The 17,183-nt window shown below is 40.5% G+C and overlaps 1 protein-coding gene and 1 long non-coding RNA gene across 2 annotated transcripts in view; both read right to left on the bottom strand.

The window, feature by feature from the left end:
• The window catches only part of si:dkey-103g5.4 (uncharacterized), a 54,376-nt gene that overhangs the window by 9,499 nt on the left and 27,694 nt on the right, over positions 1-17,183 (bottom strand). Inside the window, exons 18-28 of the mRNA XM_051665957.1 lie at positions 16,963-17,120; positions 16,735-16,872; positions 16,439-16,586; positions 16,173-16,288; positions 6,566-6,691; positions 6,150-6,339; positions 5,774-5,839; positions 5,540-5,680; positions 5,409-5,459; positions 3,113-3,229; positions 2,438-2,589 (exon numbers count right to left, since the gene is read on the bottom strand). Coding sequence (XP_051521917.1) covers positions 2,438-2,589; positions 3,113-3,229; positions 5,409-5,459; positions 5,540-5,680; positions 5,774-5,839; positions 6,150-6,339; positions 6,566-6,691; positions 16,173-16,288; positions 16,439-16,586; positions 16,735-16,872; positions 16,963-17,120 — 1,403 coding nt within the window. The remainder of the gene's footprint in view (positions 1-2,437; positions 2,590-3,112; positions 3,230-5,408; positions 5,460-5,539; positions 5,681-5,773; positions 5,840-6,149; positions 6,340-6,565; positions 6,692-16,172; positions 16,289-16,438; positions 16,587-16,734; positions 16,873-16,962; positions 17,121-17,183) is intronic.
• Positions 8,176-11,409, bottom strand: LOC127422436 (uncharacterized). Its single transcript, XR_007894162.1, has 3 exons — positions 9,162-11,409; positions 9,011-9,078; positions 8,176-8,915 (listed from the first exon to the last, which is right to left on the bottom strand). It is a non-coding gene; the product is annotated as an uncharacterized LOC127422436 (long non-coding RNA).

Below are 17,183 nucleotides of genomic sequence, written 5' to 3'. Positions count from 1 at the left end.
CAACCTGTGGTACCATTTTCACCAGCGTGATCTGAGGCACAGCAGGCGTGGTTAGGGTCGCTGCTGGAGTACCCCCCTGTGGCAGCAAGTCTGTTGGTCCTGCTTGTATTAGGGAATAGTTGTTCCTGTTCCGACCGCAGCTCCAGGAGGGCCTGATGTTGCATCTGGTGGATGCCAGCGAGGGTTTTGACGATCTCAGCCAGCAACGAGGACTCCATGAATGGCAGCAAGCCTGTCGGTCTTCTGCCTGGGCTTATATCAGGGCCTGGAACCATTGTTCCTGTTCCGACCGCAGCTCCAGGAGGGCCTGATTTTGCATCTGATGGATGCCAGCGAGGGTTTTGATGATCTCTGCCAGCGGCGAGGACTCCATAAACGGCAGAAAGCCTATCGGTCTTCCGCCTGGGCTTGTATCAGGGCCTGGAACCGTTGTTTCTGTTCCTACCGCAGCTCCAGGAGGGCCTGATGTTGCATCTGGTGGATGCCAGTGAGTGGAACACACTTAAATCACACACACACACACAGCTTGACGCTTGGATCTCTCCCCTCCGGTGGTCTGGACTGCCCTTTTATCCCTCCCCAGCTCTCACTGCAAAACAAAACAGCTGTTAAAGATAATTTCCCACAGGTGTCAATCCTTACCGCTCTTCCTCTCCTGGCCTTGCTCTCCACAGATGTCGCTCGGCCACGCCACCATTTCTAAAGCCTCATTCATGAAACACGAGCAGAACGAATTTTTGATTAAATCACTCGAAAAGCCGCTCTGACATAAATTCTTGGATTTGTGAAAGTTTTCAAATTTTCAAAACATTAGTTGGTACAAACCAAATTTACACCTGCTCCCGACCATGTGTAAATCATGTGTAAGACATCCGAACATGTTGTGTTCTTTCAGGCAAACTAACATGACTACATTTTGATAGAAGTGAAATTAAATAAGTAATGAAAAAATTAACTAACAATTAAATGAGTGAAATTAACCTTAAAAAAGAACATAAATTAGTAAAAAAAAAAAAAAAAAAACCCACAGCCTAAGCTTATTTTGAAACATTTCAGTATTTCTTGAATTTATTTTTTCAAAGTATAGATTTTTCCTAACTCTGCATATCGGGGAGTGGGTGCGGAAAGTTATCCCATCAACATGCGCTACGTTTGCGCGGTTGCGTGTTGTCTCTGTGTTCATATCTGTGTCTCCCGCGTGAACACGTTGATGCGCTCTACAATATGAAATAGCTTTCTGTGGACCCCCCCCCCCCCCCCCCACTCTGGGCCCCCCTCCAGCCTGGACCCAGGACAAAAGGTCCAGTTGTACCCCCTTTTCGGCAGCAAATGCTAATGCTGTTAAACCCAAATAAACACATCACGGGCAGGTGCGTACACAATACAGTGGGGAAAAAATAGAAAAAGCCTACACAGTCATATATAGCTTGCAAATCGGTCATGTCTTACATCGTTTCAATCAAAGATCTTCTTCAGGCATTCAGTTACCGTTATTTCTCTGAAGATTCTTCCAGTTGCAAGTATATCACTGTAACCATCAGGATTAACCCAAAATGTTTCACAGATTATGCTGGTGATGCGCTATGAACTGAACCAGAGAAAGTTAATTGGTGGTGGACATCATCCTCCTGGTGTGAACCGAACATGCTTTACACTCATGTCAAATCATTTTTATTGACTTCTTGAACTGTTTGATTCACAATAGGGCATCATATGATAGCAAAAACATGCAATGACAGTAACTCACTTTCTTTGAGATGCTATTGTGCTTGCTAAATCAAACTTTTAAGATGGGAATGCACTTCATTCATAAAAACATATAGATGTTAACAGCATTTACTAGCGAGTCTGGTGCCTTCCTCATATAGCATTTTCATGGTCGTGGATTATGATAATAGTGAATGAACGTGCACACACCCCCTCTTTACAAATGTTTGGAATTCACTAACATATGCATGCTTTACTAAAAATCTGGGGAGTATGATGCGTTTGTGAATTCGGTGGAAAGTGCTTGGAAAGGTTCATTTTTTGTGCAAATTACTCCAAATTGACTCATATATTTACGAAAGTTTCATGAATGAGGCCCATTGATAACTGTATGCTATGTTTATGCCTCTCATCCACACTGGAATGACGTTTTCCTACAACGGAAATGGAGCATTTAAAAAACGCTCTATATTACTGCATACTTTGGAAAATTATGACGTAAGGAAGCTGAAACGGAGTTCTTAAAAATGGATTAGTGTGGATATGGCCTAAAAATGCAAATCAAGACTCATGCTTTCGGTTCCATTTTGTTTCGTTTTGTCTAGCTGTTTTTGAACGTGTCCTGTGTCAACTCTTCTTAATACTATAATCACTTACTGATGATATAGTAAAAGCTACCATAAAAGCATGTAAATGAGAGAGATGGAGGGAAAGACAAAAGGATCCAGACCATTTTGTGTGAGTGCAGGTGCCGTAGGAGGAACTGTCCATGCTGGTAGAGAAGAAGCTCTCGTGGGTTGAGGGTATCAGAGTTCACTTTAATCAGCTCTCCATCACACTCCCACTGCGCATCTAAAAAGTCCAAGAATGACCGGCCTGCACCTAAATTCACGCACAAACACAACCAAAGAACCAAACAGTACAGTCCTTCACAGCAGGGTCACAAATTATATAGGGCAAAAAAGAAAACCTCAGATATTTAAAATGTGGGAGCAAAAATTCCCCTGTGGTGAAGTACTTGACATAAATGGACCACACATGTTTTTATATGGTTATAAAAATATTTTCTCATAAAGGTAAAAATGTCCCTGAAAATCTAATTCCGGGGGCAAATATTTTCTGAAACTGCTTTACAGGATGTGATCACAATCAGAAACCGCAACTTTGCAAACTCCAAAGAGGTTTAATTAATTACACTTTATATGTGTAATCAAGCCACAACACTGCCCCTTGACGCCAATAAGTCACTAAAATAAAACTTTGCTCACGTACAAGTTATTTCCCCACTGCACTGACATGGTTGTGATAGTTCTCATGACTTCAAGTCATATGTTGCTAGACTAATGACTTAGCGGTTCTGCTGAGTTCAGATTGAAAGTTTCAGTGGTGATAATTAGAGATTGACCTGGGGGCTGAATCTTGAGAAGGCCTATATCTCTGGCACTATCCCTAAGCTGCTGCTCCACTTTCTTCATCTGCTGGAAGAGCGGAGATAATGCTACCAGTCTGGACCAGTCTTCTTCTGCAACATAGACAGCAAAATAAATACAGAATACAGGAAAGAGAGGAAATGTATTTTCTGTAACAGTTTTGCGTTCCCTTTCAATAAGTTCCCTCTCTGTCACTCACTCGACGTTGTGTCGATGTAGTGACACTAGGGGTCACTCTTGGGAGCCTCAAACACCTCTGCTTTTTTGAAAAGTCCAATGAGAATTGGCGAGTGGAATTTGCATGCCACTCGCCCGGACATACGGGTATAAAAGAAGCTGGCATGCAACCACTCATTCAGATTTTCTCTTCAGAAATTAATTGAAGCTGAATTCATCCGCGAAGTTCATTCACCTCATCTGCTGAATTCTACAGCGCATTTCAGCGGCTTCTCCCCCTCTGCACCCGTGGAGTGCAGAGAACGCCCCTGGGCGCTTCGGCAGAACAACAAAAAGAGTATATTCTAAAAGAGTATATTTTCTTTCTAAAAGAGCACCACACATGGAACGTCTTTTTAAAGATGCCTTTCCATTTGTGTGTTATTCCTGGTTGCAGTCGTTATCTCTCCGCTTCTGACGGCCACGATCACTGTCTTAAGTGTTCTAACACAGTTCAGATAGTTGTGGCGTTTTATATAGGGACCCCTAGTGTCACTACATCGACACAACGTCGAGTGAGTGACAGATAGGGAACGTCCTGGTTACTTTCGTAACCTCCGTTCCCTGATGGAGGGAACGAGATGTTGTGTCCCTCTTGCCACAACACTGAACTACCCGCTGAAATGGCTGGGACCTGGTCTCGGCTCCTCAGCACAAAATCTGAATGAGTGGCATGCAAATTCCACTCGCCAATTCTCACTGGCCTTTTTTCAAAAAAGCAGAGGTGTTTGGGGCTCCCAAGTGTGACCCCTAGTGTCACTACATCGACACAACGTCTCATTCCCTCCATCAGGGAACGGAGGTTACGAAAGTAACCAGGACGTTTTTGGTTCCTTCGCAATTATTTTGGATTCCTTCACAATAGCTTTTATCAATTTTTATCTAAAATTAAGCATGTTTCACCACAGTTATCATAGTTCAACTATAGTATTTGTAGTAAAACAGTAACCACAAAACCAACCATGGTTTTACTACAGTAACCATATTGTAACCATGATATTTGTACTAAAGCCATAGGAAAATCAAAACTAAAAATCATAATGCCAAAAAACATGATTAATTTTACTTTAGTAACAGCATGGTTAATTTGAGGTAAAATTAACCACAAAATCTTTTAAAACCATGGTTCCTACCAAAAATTATTACTCCAGTCATGGTTACTGCAGTTTTACTATTGTAAAACCATGGTTAATTTTCTGGTTATTTTGGCTTTACTACAAATACCATAATTGAACTATGGTTACTGTAGTAAAACCATGGTTAAAGAGATTTTATAGAAAAGAAGGACTTAAATATCATTTCTGAAGACATGGATTAAACCACTGGAGTCGTTTGAATTACTTTCATGCTGCCTTTATGCGCATTTTGGACCTTGAAAGGTCTGGCCACCATTCACTTGCATTGAAACAACCAACAGAGCTGAGATATTCTTCTAAAAATCTTCATTTGTGTTCAGTAGAAGAAAGAAAGTCATACACATCTGGGATGGAATGAGGGTGAGTAAATTATGAGATAATTTTCATTTTTGGGTGAACTATCCCTTTAAGCTAGTCAAAAAGCCTTCTTGGAATACCAGCACACCAGCATCCTGTGTTGTGGACCAGCATTTAAAATACAACATGTGCTTTTTTTCAGCACATTAGCACACATCTTCCCAATAAGCCACACAATTTTGAGGTATCATTCCTACAGTAACCGTAGTACAAAAAGTGCAGGGTGAGTTACGTGCTGAGGTTTAATACTTACGCGTGGGATTTGTTTAAATCCCCAACACTTAGTATGAGAAATAGTAATAGTGATGCTTGCCTTGGCCTCCTAACTATTTGGGTCATGTGACCAATGAGTGATCTTGATTGAAAAGCATTGGATCACAAAGCCCTTAAATTGGGTCATGATTGTTTCTCAGTGCCAATGCACTGAAACAAATAACTTTTCTGGTTCACTGTCCTCCTACAGCTCAAACTTGACCTTCAAGCTTAACAGAAACTAAGAGTTTAAAACACGTACTAGTTCCATTCAAAGCTCCACAGTAAAGAGCCTTGAAAAGGCACTGACCTGCTAGCTTCGGGATACCGATGTGCATGGGCAGCCCGGGTTCCTGGACATCTGAATAAAACAAGAGGGAACATCACGTCATGATCTGAAATGAGGATGCCGGTAAGATCTCTGACCGAAGACCGTCTTACCCTGGCTGTGGCTCAGCTGGGTTTTTTCCTGGCTTTTGTGTGTGTACGATGGGTTTGACAGAGGAAGAGAGGGCACAGTGGCATTTTGTTCACTTGGAGATGAAGCCTTCATTTGATCTTTGAAGGACTGAGTTGAGACGCCTGTGCAGCAGAAGACACAAACACAGTGGTGAAATTCTTCAGGCTGACTGACAGCCAAAGTCTCAAAGTTTTTCTCCCAGCTTTCAAGTATACCTTTAACAACAGACACCGATTCAGTCCATGCTTTGGAAACAGTCTCTCGGCCGAATGTCTGCTTCCCTGACAGATTTTGAGAAAGATTTTTAATACTGTAGAATTCAAAGTTATAATTAAACGGATAGTCCAGCCAAAAATGAAAATTCTGTCACCATTTACTCACCCTCATGTCATTCTAAACCTGTTTGACTTTCTTCACAAAAGGAGAAATACAGTGTCAATTACTGGAGACTGAGGCTAACATTATGCCTTACATCTTTTGTATTCCACAGAAGAATGAAAGTCATATGGATTTGGAACAGCATGAGGGTGAATAAATGATAACAGATTTTGTATTTTTGTCTGAACTAAGGCATTAATGTGGATAGTGTACCAGAGCTTGGCTGTTGCTGTGTGCTAGTTAACTGGCCAGGTGCTTTGCTTTCCTCCAAGAGCTGAATGAGTCGTTCAAGCCGAGGAAGCATTTTTTGCTGAGTCATGGCTAGAACTTTCAGAGGGTTGTTGACACCCTTGGGCTGCAGCACACCAAAATCCCTATACCAGAATGAGCCAGACACCAAAGACTAGATAGAGGAAGAGAGGCATTTCAGTACACTGTCAAACAGAAAAAAGATATCCAAATGATGAAAGTGTTTTATTCATTGGCAAGCTCTATGGCAATTCTTCCAACTATATACAAAACACCTCCAAGGTAAACCAAGGGCATCACTATACAATTATCGGTCAGAGCCTGAGGTTCAGCACAAATATGTATAGTGCATTGTATGTCTCGCCTCTGGTATGCAATACCTGCGCGGTGTCAGCACGCAGCTGGCAGACCTGACGAGCACAGTGAAGAGAAGAAAGAACTGCATCCAGCTCTGCTTGTCTCTGCATTAATTGCTCCCACAGTTCCCTTTCTCTCAATTTCCCATCCTGCGATAATCAAAGACACATTCGTGTTATTCACTCTGAGCCATACTCCGTCAAACTGGAAAATGGACAAGAGTGCAAAGCCAGAATATTGGCGAACACATCAACAGCATATGTAGCAGAGGAGTACATCAAGAATTCAATGTATTGATCTGCTCATTCAGCTGTTTAACGATGTAGTAATGAGCTCAATTAACTTTGTCAGCTTATGTTTCTGTAGGAGAGTGTGATAGTGTTTTATGTTACAGTACACTACCAGTCAAAAGTGTGGGCACACATTCTATATTTTGTAATATTTTCCACATTTTAGAATAATTGCAAAGTCATCAAAACTGAAATAACACAAATGGAAGGATGGGGATTATATAATGACCTTAACATTTTAAATATAATATATTTTAGCTTCTTCAAAGAACTCACCCTTTGCCTAAATTATGCTACAGCTGGGCATTCTCTCCACAAATTTCATAATGTGTAGCCTAAATGCTTTTAAACCCTTTAAGCTCGGATGGGCCCACCGGCGAGAAAAAAATAATTATTAAAATATTAATAACTACAGCCTTGGTCAATGCAAAATAGGTATCGTTTTAAAGTTTAGAAGCTGTACTTTACAATGCATGTAGATATTATGACTAAAACTGAAAAACATCAAACTGATCAAATAGCCATGTGACATTTGTCTTGGAAAACTCTCAAAGAGTAGAATATAGCCTATTTGTTTTACTCACAGACAAAAATATAGCAAGTAATAGCAATAACAAGTATATGTTTTTGACATACATGTTGTTATACAACTACTGGTCAAAAGTTTAGGGTCACTTACTTATTCTTTATTATTATTATTTTTCACATTTAAGGAAAATAGTAAAGTCATCAAAACTATGGAAGAACAGAAATGGAACTATAGGAATTGTGTTGTGACTAAAAAATAAATCAAATCTATGTTATATTTTAGCATCTTCAAAGTAGCCAGCATTTGCCTAGAATTTGCAGAAATGTACTCTTGACAGTTGAGTATCACCTTGGGATGCTTTTTAAACAGTACTGAAGGAGTTCCCATCAATACTGGGCACTTATTAGCTGCTTTTCTTAATTATTCGGTGCAATATCCATTTCAAATTTATTTATTTATTTATGTTTAATAAAATTTTTGTTGGCACAATTATATTTCAAACATTTAAACATACACCTTCAAATCAAAAGGTTTTTAAGATCATGAGAACATTTCAGTCAAGTGACCCCAAACTTTTGAACGGCAGTGTATGTAAACAGGAGTTGCTTATAAGCCACGTTTTTGTTTATAATTTCACAAAAAATAAACAGAACATCACAAAATATCACATAGCATTACTTAGAGGAGGAGATTCCTATTAAAATAAGCCCACACAAAATGTAATCGGATATATAGATTATTAGATAATCCACACAAAGCACAATGTGTACACAGTACATAATGTGCTATCGGGCTAAAAACACGTTAGCTTTCCAGGATCAGATGACTTCATAGGAAGTGATGCAGTACATTGTCCAGCATCATGGAATGCTAAACCAATCACATTAGGATTCAGATCACAGCATATATAGAACCCTTTTTAAGGGTTCTATCAAAAGAACCCTTAAGGGTTCTTTGAGCCAGGTGGAAAGTTTTTATATAGAACCTTTTAGGGGTTCCCAATATGCAACTGTAACATTTGTTTTTTGTTTAGTTTTTTTATTTATTTTTATTACCAGGAAAACATTTAATGGATATGCATATTGAATAGTTCATATACTATACAACTAAGAAAGTGAAATAACCATATAAAAGACATTCAAGTATTATTAAGTAAAACATTTTAATAGCTTGTATTTACAACAACACAAGCAATAATTAACACAAGTTATGAGAATTGACTTAATAAATCCACAGGTTTGTAATGATAAGCTAAAAGTTAATTGGTAGTAATATTATTTATATGAAAATCATAAACATTAAATAATTTAACATTAACTATAAGTTAACTTTATAACCATAAGTAAGATTAATAAAACAAGTAAAGAACTAAGTAAAAATAAAAAAATAACCAATGAAAAGCTGTTAAAAAAATTTTGGGCAGATACAGAATCATTTTGTTTTCACTTCACTTCACTTCAGCCATCTCCATGTCATCAGTTTGATGACGAATCTCTGCACTGAGGGGTCTTAACACCATATGAAATATCAGGTTAAGGATGGATGTGCTGATCCCTGTACGTGAAACATTTAATAGACCTGCTGTCAGTATTAAGAGTAATTAAAAACAAATAAATTGGTATCTCTCTAAATTGCATCTTAAAGCTTACATAAATAGGAATGTTGTGTTTTATCTGTATGAAGATGGTCAAACTAGTAATGCTGCACTCCAGAGCCACTGCAAACAGATATTAACCATTATTTAGTATAATAAAAACCAATGCAATGCAAAATAATGAGAAATAATAGAAAAATATGTACCTTTTATGGCATTGTTTATGTCATTGTATTGAAGTCAAATGTCCCCTTTGACTTCCACTTGTCATGGCTCTGATGATGTTGGTGGCCAGAACTTCAGAAGTACTCTGAGTTAAGTGAAGGTCTTTGCTAAAACCCAGGCTAAATGAATATGCCATATTCAATTAAAAAATACATAATTATCATATTTTTGTACATGACAATAAAATTACAAACAACAAATATTCACAAGTAGAGAAATTGAAACATTTCCATGACTTCCTCTCTTTGACTTTGGACATTTGACATATTCACACTCTTGAATAGAGCTTTATTAATCTCTTTTATATCAGTGCAGTTGGCAATTCAATGCTGTGATGTGCTCCTGGAAACTTGTTTCATTTTTTCCCTTGTTTTCTTAATGCAAAGAACATTTAATTATAACATAACCTAGTATCAGGATTACTAGTCAATCCACAACAGAGATTTTAGTGCTTCAAGTTTGAAATTAATTGCCTCCTGGCGGAGAATATCGCAGGCCTGGACGAAAATCTTTAGTTGACATTTATTCTTTGTGCTTGCTGAAATAAGCATGTGAGTCATAAATGACAAGGTGTTAGGTCGAAATAAATAAAAATAACATAAAATTAATCAACAAATACATTTATATTTCTTACTTTCCAGAGTAACTTCGCCCTCAAGCTTTCAGCTCAACCGACTTTCCGTGACCGTTTCTATTTCCTTTCATTCCAGTCCGCCAGAGGCAGTACTGAAAGTACTAGTGGAAAACGCTTGCGCTTGCGCTACAAAAACCCCTGAACACGTCAGCTCGATCTCTTCATTCTCGCTTGAAATAATCGATTGTGGTGATATTTTGTGCAGTTTGTTTTTGAAGAGTGCTTCAGCTGACATCCGCAAACTGTTTCGTCACCGTGTTTGCGGATAGGATTACGAGCGGTTTTCTCCGTGAAGTGCCACTAGCGATTGGGAAGTGCGGTTTATGAGCGGTTTTCTCTGGGGTTTGCTGCTCGTGTTTGGAAGCACTGTTTAGGAGTAGGTTTCTCAGTGATTCGCTGATCGTGAATCGCTGTTGACGAGAGTTTTCTCCAGGAAGCACCCACAAGACGGTCTTGCGCTTCGAAAAGGTTTCAAACATCAGGTTGCCTGTAAGTTTGTATACCTTCGTGAACACACACAGTCGGCCAAATGTTTAGAATAATGTACAGAGTTTGCTGTTTCGGAAGGAAATTGGTACTTTAATTCATCAAAGTGTCATTCAGCTGATCACAAAATATAGTCAGGACATTACTGATATAAAAAACAGCACCATCACTATTTGAAAAATGTAATTTTTTATCAAATCTAGACAGGCCCCATTTCCAGCAGCCATCACTCCAACACCTTATCCTTAAGTAATCATGCTAAATTGCTAATCACTTGCCATGATATCAAACACATTTGAAAGCTATTTCATTCATTAAATGAAGCTTAACATTGTCTTTGTTTTTGAGGTGCCACAGTATGCAATAGACTGGCAAGTCTTAAGGTCAATATTAGGTCAAAAATGGCAAAAAAGAAACAGCTTTCTCTAGAAACTCATTAGTCAATCATTGTTTTGAGGAATGAAGGCTATACAATGCTTGAAATTGCCAAAAAAAACTTAAGATTTCATACAAAGGTGTACACTACAGTCTTCAAAGACAAAGGACAACTGGCTCTAACAATTGACAGAAAGAGATGTGGAAGGATGTACAACTAAACAAGAGGATAAGTACATCAGAGTCTCTAGTTTGAGAAATAGACACCTCACATGTCCTCAGCTGACAGCTTCATTGAATTCTATCCGCTCAACACCAGTTTCATGTACAACAGTAAAGAGAAGTCTCAGGGGTGCAGGTCTTATGGGAAGAATTGCAAAGAAAAAACCACTACTGAAACAGAAAAACAAAAAGAATTGGACATTGGACAACAGATAATTAGAAAAAAGTGTTATGGATCTTAACCCCATTGAGCTTTTGTGGGATCAGCTAGACTGTAAGGACTGTAAGCGTGGGGTGAAATGTCACCTGAGTATCTGGACAAACTGACAGCTAGAATGCCAAGGACCTGCAAAGCTGTCATTGCTACATGAGTAGGATTTTTTGATGAGAACTCTTTGAAGTAGTTTAAGAAGTTCTGAACATGTTTTTTAAATTGAAATAGTAATTTTTCACATGATTAATGTCCTGACTATACATTTTGATCAGATGAATGCCACTTTGGTGAATAAAAGTACCAATTTCTTTCCATAAGAGCAAAATCTCTACATTATTACAAACGTTTGGCCACCAGTGTATAGTATACTCTGAAGCCCTTGTTGCCTAGGCTTAATGAGTGCAGGATCATCGTTTGTTTCTCGCTGGACGCGAAACTTACGTGAGTGTCATTAACGAGGGCTGGATTTAAACTCATTGGATTGCTCTTAGGTGAGTATTGAAGTCAGTTTTGATACATCTAGATGTTCTGCATGCCCTAATGTGATTGTGGATATCATGGATGGACATAATCTTGGTGTGGACCATCTTAAAGAGACCATATCTGACCCATGCCCTGAGTGCTCCATAATGCCTCTTGCTGTGTGTCGAGCACGACTGGCAGGTCTGGAATCCTCTGCAGAGGATTTGCTGCTTTCTTCGAGCATCCCTATGGTTGATCGTAAGCATTAGCAAACACTTCAGCATGACAAAATAAATTAAAAAATGAAATCTCTGATTTAGCATGCAAAGAGGAGCAGCTGTCTTCTGCTGTAGAACTTTTACTGCCGCTTCTGGCTAGAGCTCAGCATACAAAAGAGGCACAGGACAAAGTGGACCCTGAATCATACACGCCATCGTCACCAGCTATGCATGCAGAACAGGAGTTAGATGCGATGTCAGTGACTGCCTCTGACTCGCTTTTTGGCACAAATCTGGTTGCAACCTCAGTGATTGGTGAAAGTCTGCCTGAGGCCCAACCTGACTGTGATAATGTGTCTGACAAATCAGGTGGGTCATCTTCAGTGGTAACATCCTTGGAGGAAATGTTGAAATTGATGCTTGCCCATATTAATCTGGACCCCCACAACCAGCACAACTCTGAGAAAGTTTATCTGCAACACGCACAAAGAGCCTCTTTTATGATGCCTCAGTGCCGTGATTTTACATCCGTATTGGTGTCTGCATTACAGAGTTCATCAAAGGCCACATGTCCTGATCAACTGGTCCGCACACTGGCTGTGATGCAGGACTTGGAGGTAGTGGATCTTGGCAGCATGCCACCTGTAGAACCCAGTGTTGCGGTGCTCATCATGCCTCCTGATGAGGCACTTCGTGAGAACGTGCGCTGCCCCAACATCGACTGCAGACGCACAGATGAACTGCTGTCACAGGCATACAACTCCAGAGCATGTCTTGGTCATGTTTCTAATTCTTTGGAGCACATGCTTGTTGCGTTGCACTCCTCCCAGAGTGCAACATCATCTGACACTTTAGTGAGGGATCTAGCTGAACTTGCGGTGCAGGCGATGGGTGTGACTGCCAACCACTGTGGCACAGCTTTAGGCACTCTAGTGCAAGAGCGGCGCCAGGTTTGGTTAGCCCAGTCCCCTTTGCCAAATGTCTGTCGGAACAACTTGAGACAGTTTCCGCTAGTACCTGGTCGAATATTCAGACCGGCAGTACAGGAAGTTCTGAATCTGCATGTTTCAGCCTCAGACTCGTTCCCATCATGTAGGGACAGCTTCAGATCCCAGGGCACCTACAGCAACACCTGTTTCTCGCTATCAGAATGTTGGTGCAAAACCTGCATTTAAGTCTCCTCATCAGTTTCGCTGTCAGAGCCCTCAACCTCCACCTCCTTCTGCCATACATGGTGGCACCTTACTATGTCAGTCTCACATGCAACACCAAGGCCCCCATCATCGCCCCCATCTCTGCAGACAAGCGCAGACAGGTAAGGTCGACTGGGGGCTGTTTTACGGAGAGTCAGCTGGCTCATTGGGGATCAATAACAACAAACCAGTGGCTGCTGACTACCCTCTCAAGAGGCTATCATATACAGTTTCACTGTCGACACCCTGTACACACTGGGTAGAGACACACAGTAGTTCATGATTCAGGTAGTTCAGGTAGACGCCCTTGTACAAGAAGTTCAGGTGTTGCTGCACAAAGGAGCCAAGTTCAACCACCAAGTTCATCCCAGGGGATTCTTTTCCACTTATTATCTGGCCACAAAGAAAGATGGTGGGTTTCGGCCGATCTTAGATTTAAGGAATTTATATTGTTTTCTAAAGTTCATGCCATTCCGAATGATGCGCACGGCAGATGTTTTACAGGCCACTATGCCTCAAGATTGCTTTGTGACTATAGGTTTAAGGGGTGCCTACATTCATATTCCAATTGTTCCGGAACACAGGCGATTCCTTCAGTTTTCATTTATGGGTCAATTATTTCAGTTCAGAGTTCTCCCGTTTGGCCTCTCTCTAGTACCAAGGGTGTTTTCGAAGTCCGTCCAGGCTGCACTGGAACCACTACAAAGGAATGGCATGAGAGTGTTGCCATTCCTGGACAATTGGCTTGTCTGTGCGGCATCACCACAGCAGGCAATGGACAAAACTTGCCAGTTGCTGGACCATATTACGGCACTGGGATTCACAGTGAATTGGGACAAATGCAGGCTTGTCCCAACTTAGTCGACACATTTTATAGTCTGACACTCAACTCTCACACGATGCTGGTGAAGTGTCTTCAGGTGGGCCACACTCAATGCTACATTACTTTAATGAGGCTTTTAGGGAAGCTCACAGCAGCAACAGCAGTGGTGCCACTGGGATTGCTATGGCTGAGACCATTCCAATGTGAGTGAGTTCCACACATTATCAGTGAACGCTCCCTGTTTGCACTGGGGACCTGATTTCAATAATGTTTCATTGTGGCCCTATCCACCATTTTTACCCAAGACATTGTCTCCACAATTTATGAATCAGCCCACTGTGTTGGCCGCTCTGCCGCCAGATCAGGCTGACATGCGGGTTGAGCTATGTTCAGTTAGGTCTTTGAAGGTTTACATTGACAGGACAGCAGCCTGGCGCAAGACTGACCAATTGTTTGTTTGCTTTAGTGATGCACGCAAAGGGACTGCGCTCTCCAAGCAAAGACTAGCGCACTGGGTGACGCAGGTCATTTTCATGCATACAAGTCTTCAGGGCATCCTGTCCCCTCATCTATTCACTGTCACTCTATGCGTGCTCTCTCAACATCTTGGGTAGCACTTAGATGTGTATCACTCTCTGAAATTTGTGCAGCAGCAACATGGGCTTCAGCCTGCACTTTTTCTCGTTTCTGCAGACTGACTGTGACTCCCCTGCCAGCAGTGTGTGCTGCGGTGCTTTCTACCTGCACTGATGCATCGCAAGGGGATTCCTTGTGACTGCGTAGGTATTCGTCTTCCACTAGTGCTTTCAGTACTGCCTCTGGCGGTCTGGAACGAAAGGAAATAGAATGCTGGTTATGAATGTAACTGTGGTTCTGTGACTGAGTGGAAGACAGCTAGGGTCTCTGGTCACTCAGAATTTGCGAGAATGATCTAGAGATCAAGCTGACGTGTTTAGGGTTTTTTATAGCTGAAGACACATCATGCGTCATGGGGTAACAACTTTCTAATTCGATTCTCGGTCAAAGCGCGTGTGCAAGAGTTTTCCACTAGTGCTTTCAGTACTGCCTCTGGCAGTCTTCCACTTAGTCATAGAACCACAGTTACATTCGTAACAAGCGTTTTGATCACTCGCGTGAGTTGCATGTCTACAAGCGCATTACTTCAATGCACCTTAACGCTATGTAGATAGGAGGGAAAAACAGCGCTACATGTTCAAGATGTCTGCTGTTTAAGATAAACACAGTAATTTGTCTTAGTATTAATTTAATACTAAGATAAACCTGGGTACTTTTTTTTGTAAATATTTGTAAATAGAACCTTTTTGGAATGAAGGTTTCTTTGGAGCTGAGTAAAGAACCCTAGGGTTCTATATAGAACCCCAAAGAACCGTTTTTTTTAAGAGTGTATGTACAATTATTATGTTTTATTTGTTTACACTATTTACACTATTTTTGTAATGCTATAACTTTTGATTGCTTTGTTGTATCACAAAATTCTACTCAGTTAGAGGTGACATGATTGAGAACAAAACAAAAGCCTTTTTTTCTGAGCTATCTTACATTCTGAGATATATGTTTTTTTTGTGATTAAAAAATATGAAAGTTTTCTTTAAAATGATACCAAACAATTGACCCTCTTTGTTTTTTTTTGTTTTGTTTTTTTTGTAGAGTTATAAGCCTTTAATTTTGAGCATGCCACTGAATGTAATGTGGGTATCTGTATGTTTTGTGTTTGTGGAGCAGACTGGTGAAAACAAATTTCCCTCTGGGACAATAAAGACCATCTATTTATCTATCTAAACAGGAAATCTTTAAAAACACCTTCAGAGCTTAAAGTGTTAAACCATTTTGAAGAAGTTCCAATGTATGCTGGATGCTTTTCCTTCACTAACCAGTCCAACTCATTTATTAAAAGAAAAAAAAGTGAAATGTATATTTGTGTACAAAACCAATTTCAAGAACTTAGCCATAACTCTGCTGAAAACACATAGCATACATTGAGTTGTGAATACTGGTCCCCAGCATGGAATGCTGGTGTCCCTAAAAGTATTTTTTTTTTTTTTTTTACCTTTCTTAACCAGCAAGATTTGCTTGGTCTACCAGTTTGAACATTCAGAAAGTTCTGAAAGACCAGTTATGCTGGTAGACAACCCAGACTGGCACAAAACCATCAACAGCCATCATAAACCAGTCTAGACTAGAATATAAATGGATTCTGTTCTAAGCTGATCTTTGCAGCAGGAAAGCCTTTAGATCAAATGGATTTTAAGATCATGGGAAACATAAATTCATTCATAGGTTTGTCCAAACTTTTGACTGGTAGTGTATGTGAGGAAAGTGGGAATGTATGTAAAGAGAAGCAGACCATATATTGCAGTTCCTGGTCCTTCCGAAGTCTCTCCATGGACACACTCACTCGGTTCAGCACAGCCTTTAGCTCAGAGTTCCAGTAACACTGTTGTTCCCACTCCTCCTCATCCCCTTAACACACACACAAACACAGTGTAAGTTGTCAAAAGTAATCTGTTACTTGTCTATATTTTATAAATGTGGATCATGAGTGCTATTTTTCTGAATCTTTAAAGCATAACCGTTTGTACTCCCAGTGGGACTGTGAGTGTGATGGCTGACCTCCTGTGAGAGTAAGTAACACATGGGCTTGTAGAAGCAGAGATAACTCTGAGTTCTGGAGAGCTTTTCTCTGGGCTTCACAATGGGCGATTTCCTGGATCTCAGCGGCGGTCTCCCTTAGCTGCCTTTCTGTGTCCGTCCAGTCTATCTGGACACACACACACACACACACACACACACGTACAGTCTCGTTTAAATTGCAAGGACGGTGGAAACTTTTTATCCATCACGCAGACAGTCAGAGAAATAAAAATAGACACTTGGTCAAAGACTTGCATGTTAAATAGGCAACTCACACAGTCAGACTCTGGCACAGATGTGCAGAGATAGTTTTTAATGGCTCTGTCAAAATCTCCCACCATTTCCTCTTCCTTCAGTGTCTGCTCACACCAGTAATTGCCCCGAACACTGCTTTCCTTCTGGAGGACTTCCACCTGAGGCAAACAAACATGTTTACACACACATAAATACCCCTGAGCCAAATTAGATTTTGTGCCATTGTGATTTAGTTCAACTTTGCTTACCATCACACTGTCTGGATTTTCTCCTAATGTCTGAAACTGGTACACAGTAACAGGGACCACGGACCGCTTCCAAACATCCAGATGGGCCCCCACAACAGAAGCCAGCACACCTGTGACCGAGTCTATCGTCTGGGCTCCAAAACGTATGGGAACCAGCCCTGAAAGCAATAATATACTCTGGGTTAACACGTGGAGATTAATCTAATAGGATTTGGAAATTT

This window comes from Myxocyprinus asiaticus, chromosome 31, assembly GCF_019703515.2.
Source record: "Myxocyprinus asiaticus isolate MX2 ecotype Aquarium Trade chromosome 31, UBuf_Myxa_2, whole genome shotgun sequence".
NCBI lineage: Eukaryota > Metazoa > Chordata > Actinopteri > Cypriniformes > Catostomidae > Myxocyprinus > Myxocyprinus asiaticus.
This window is presented reverse-complemented; position numbering and strand designations above follow the sequence as displayed.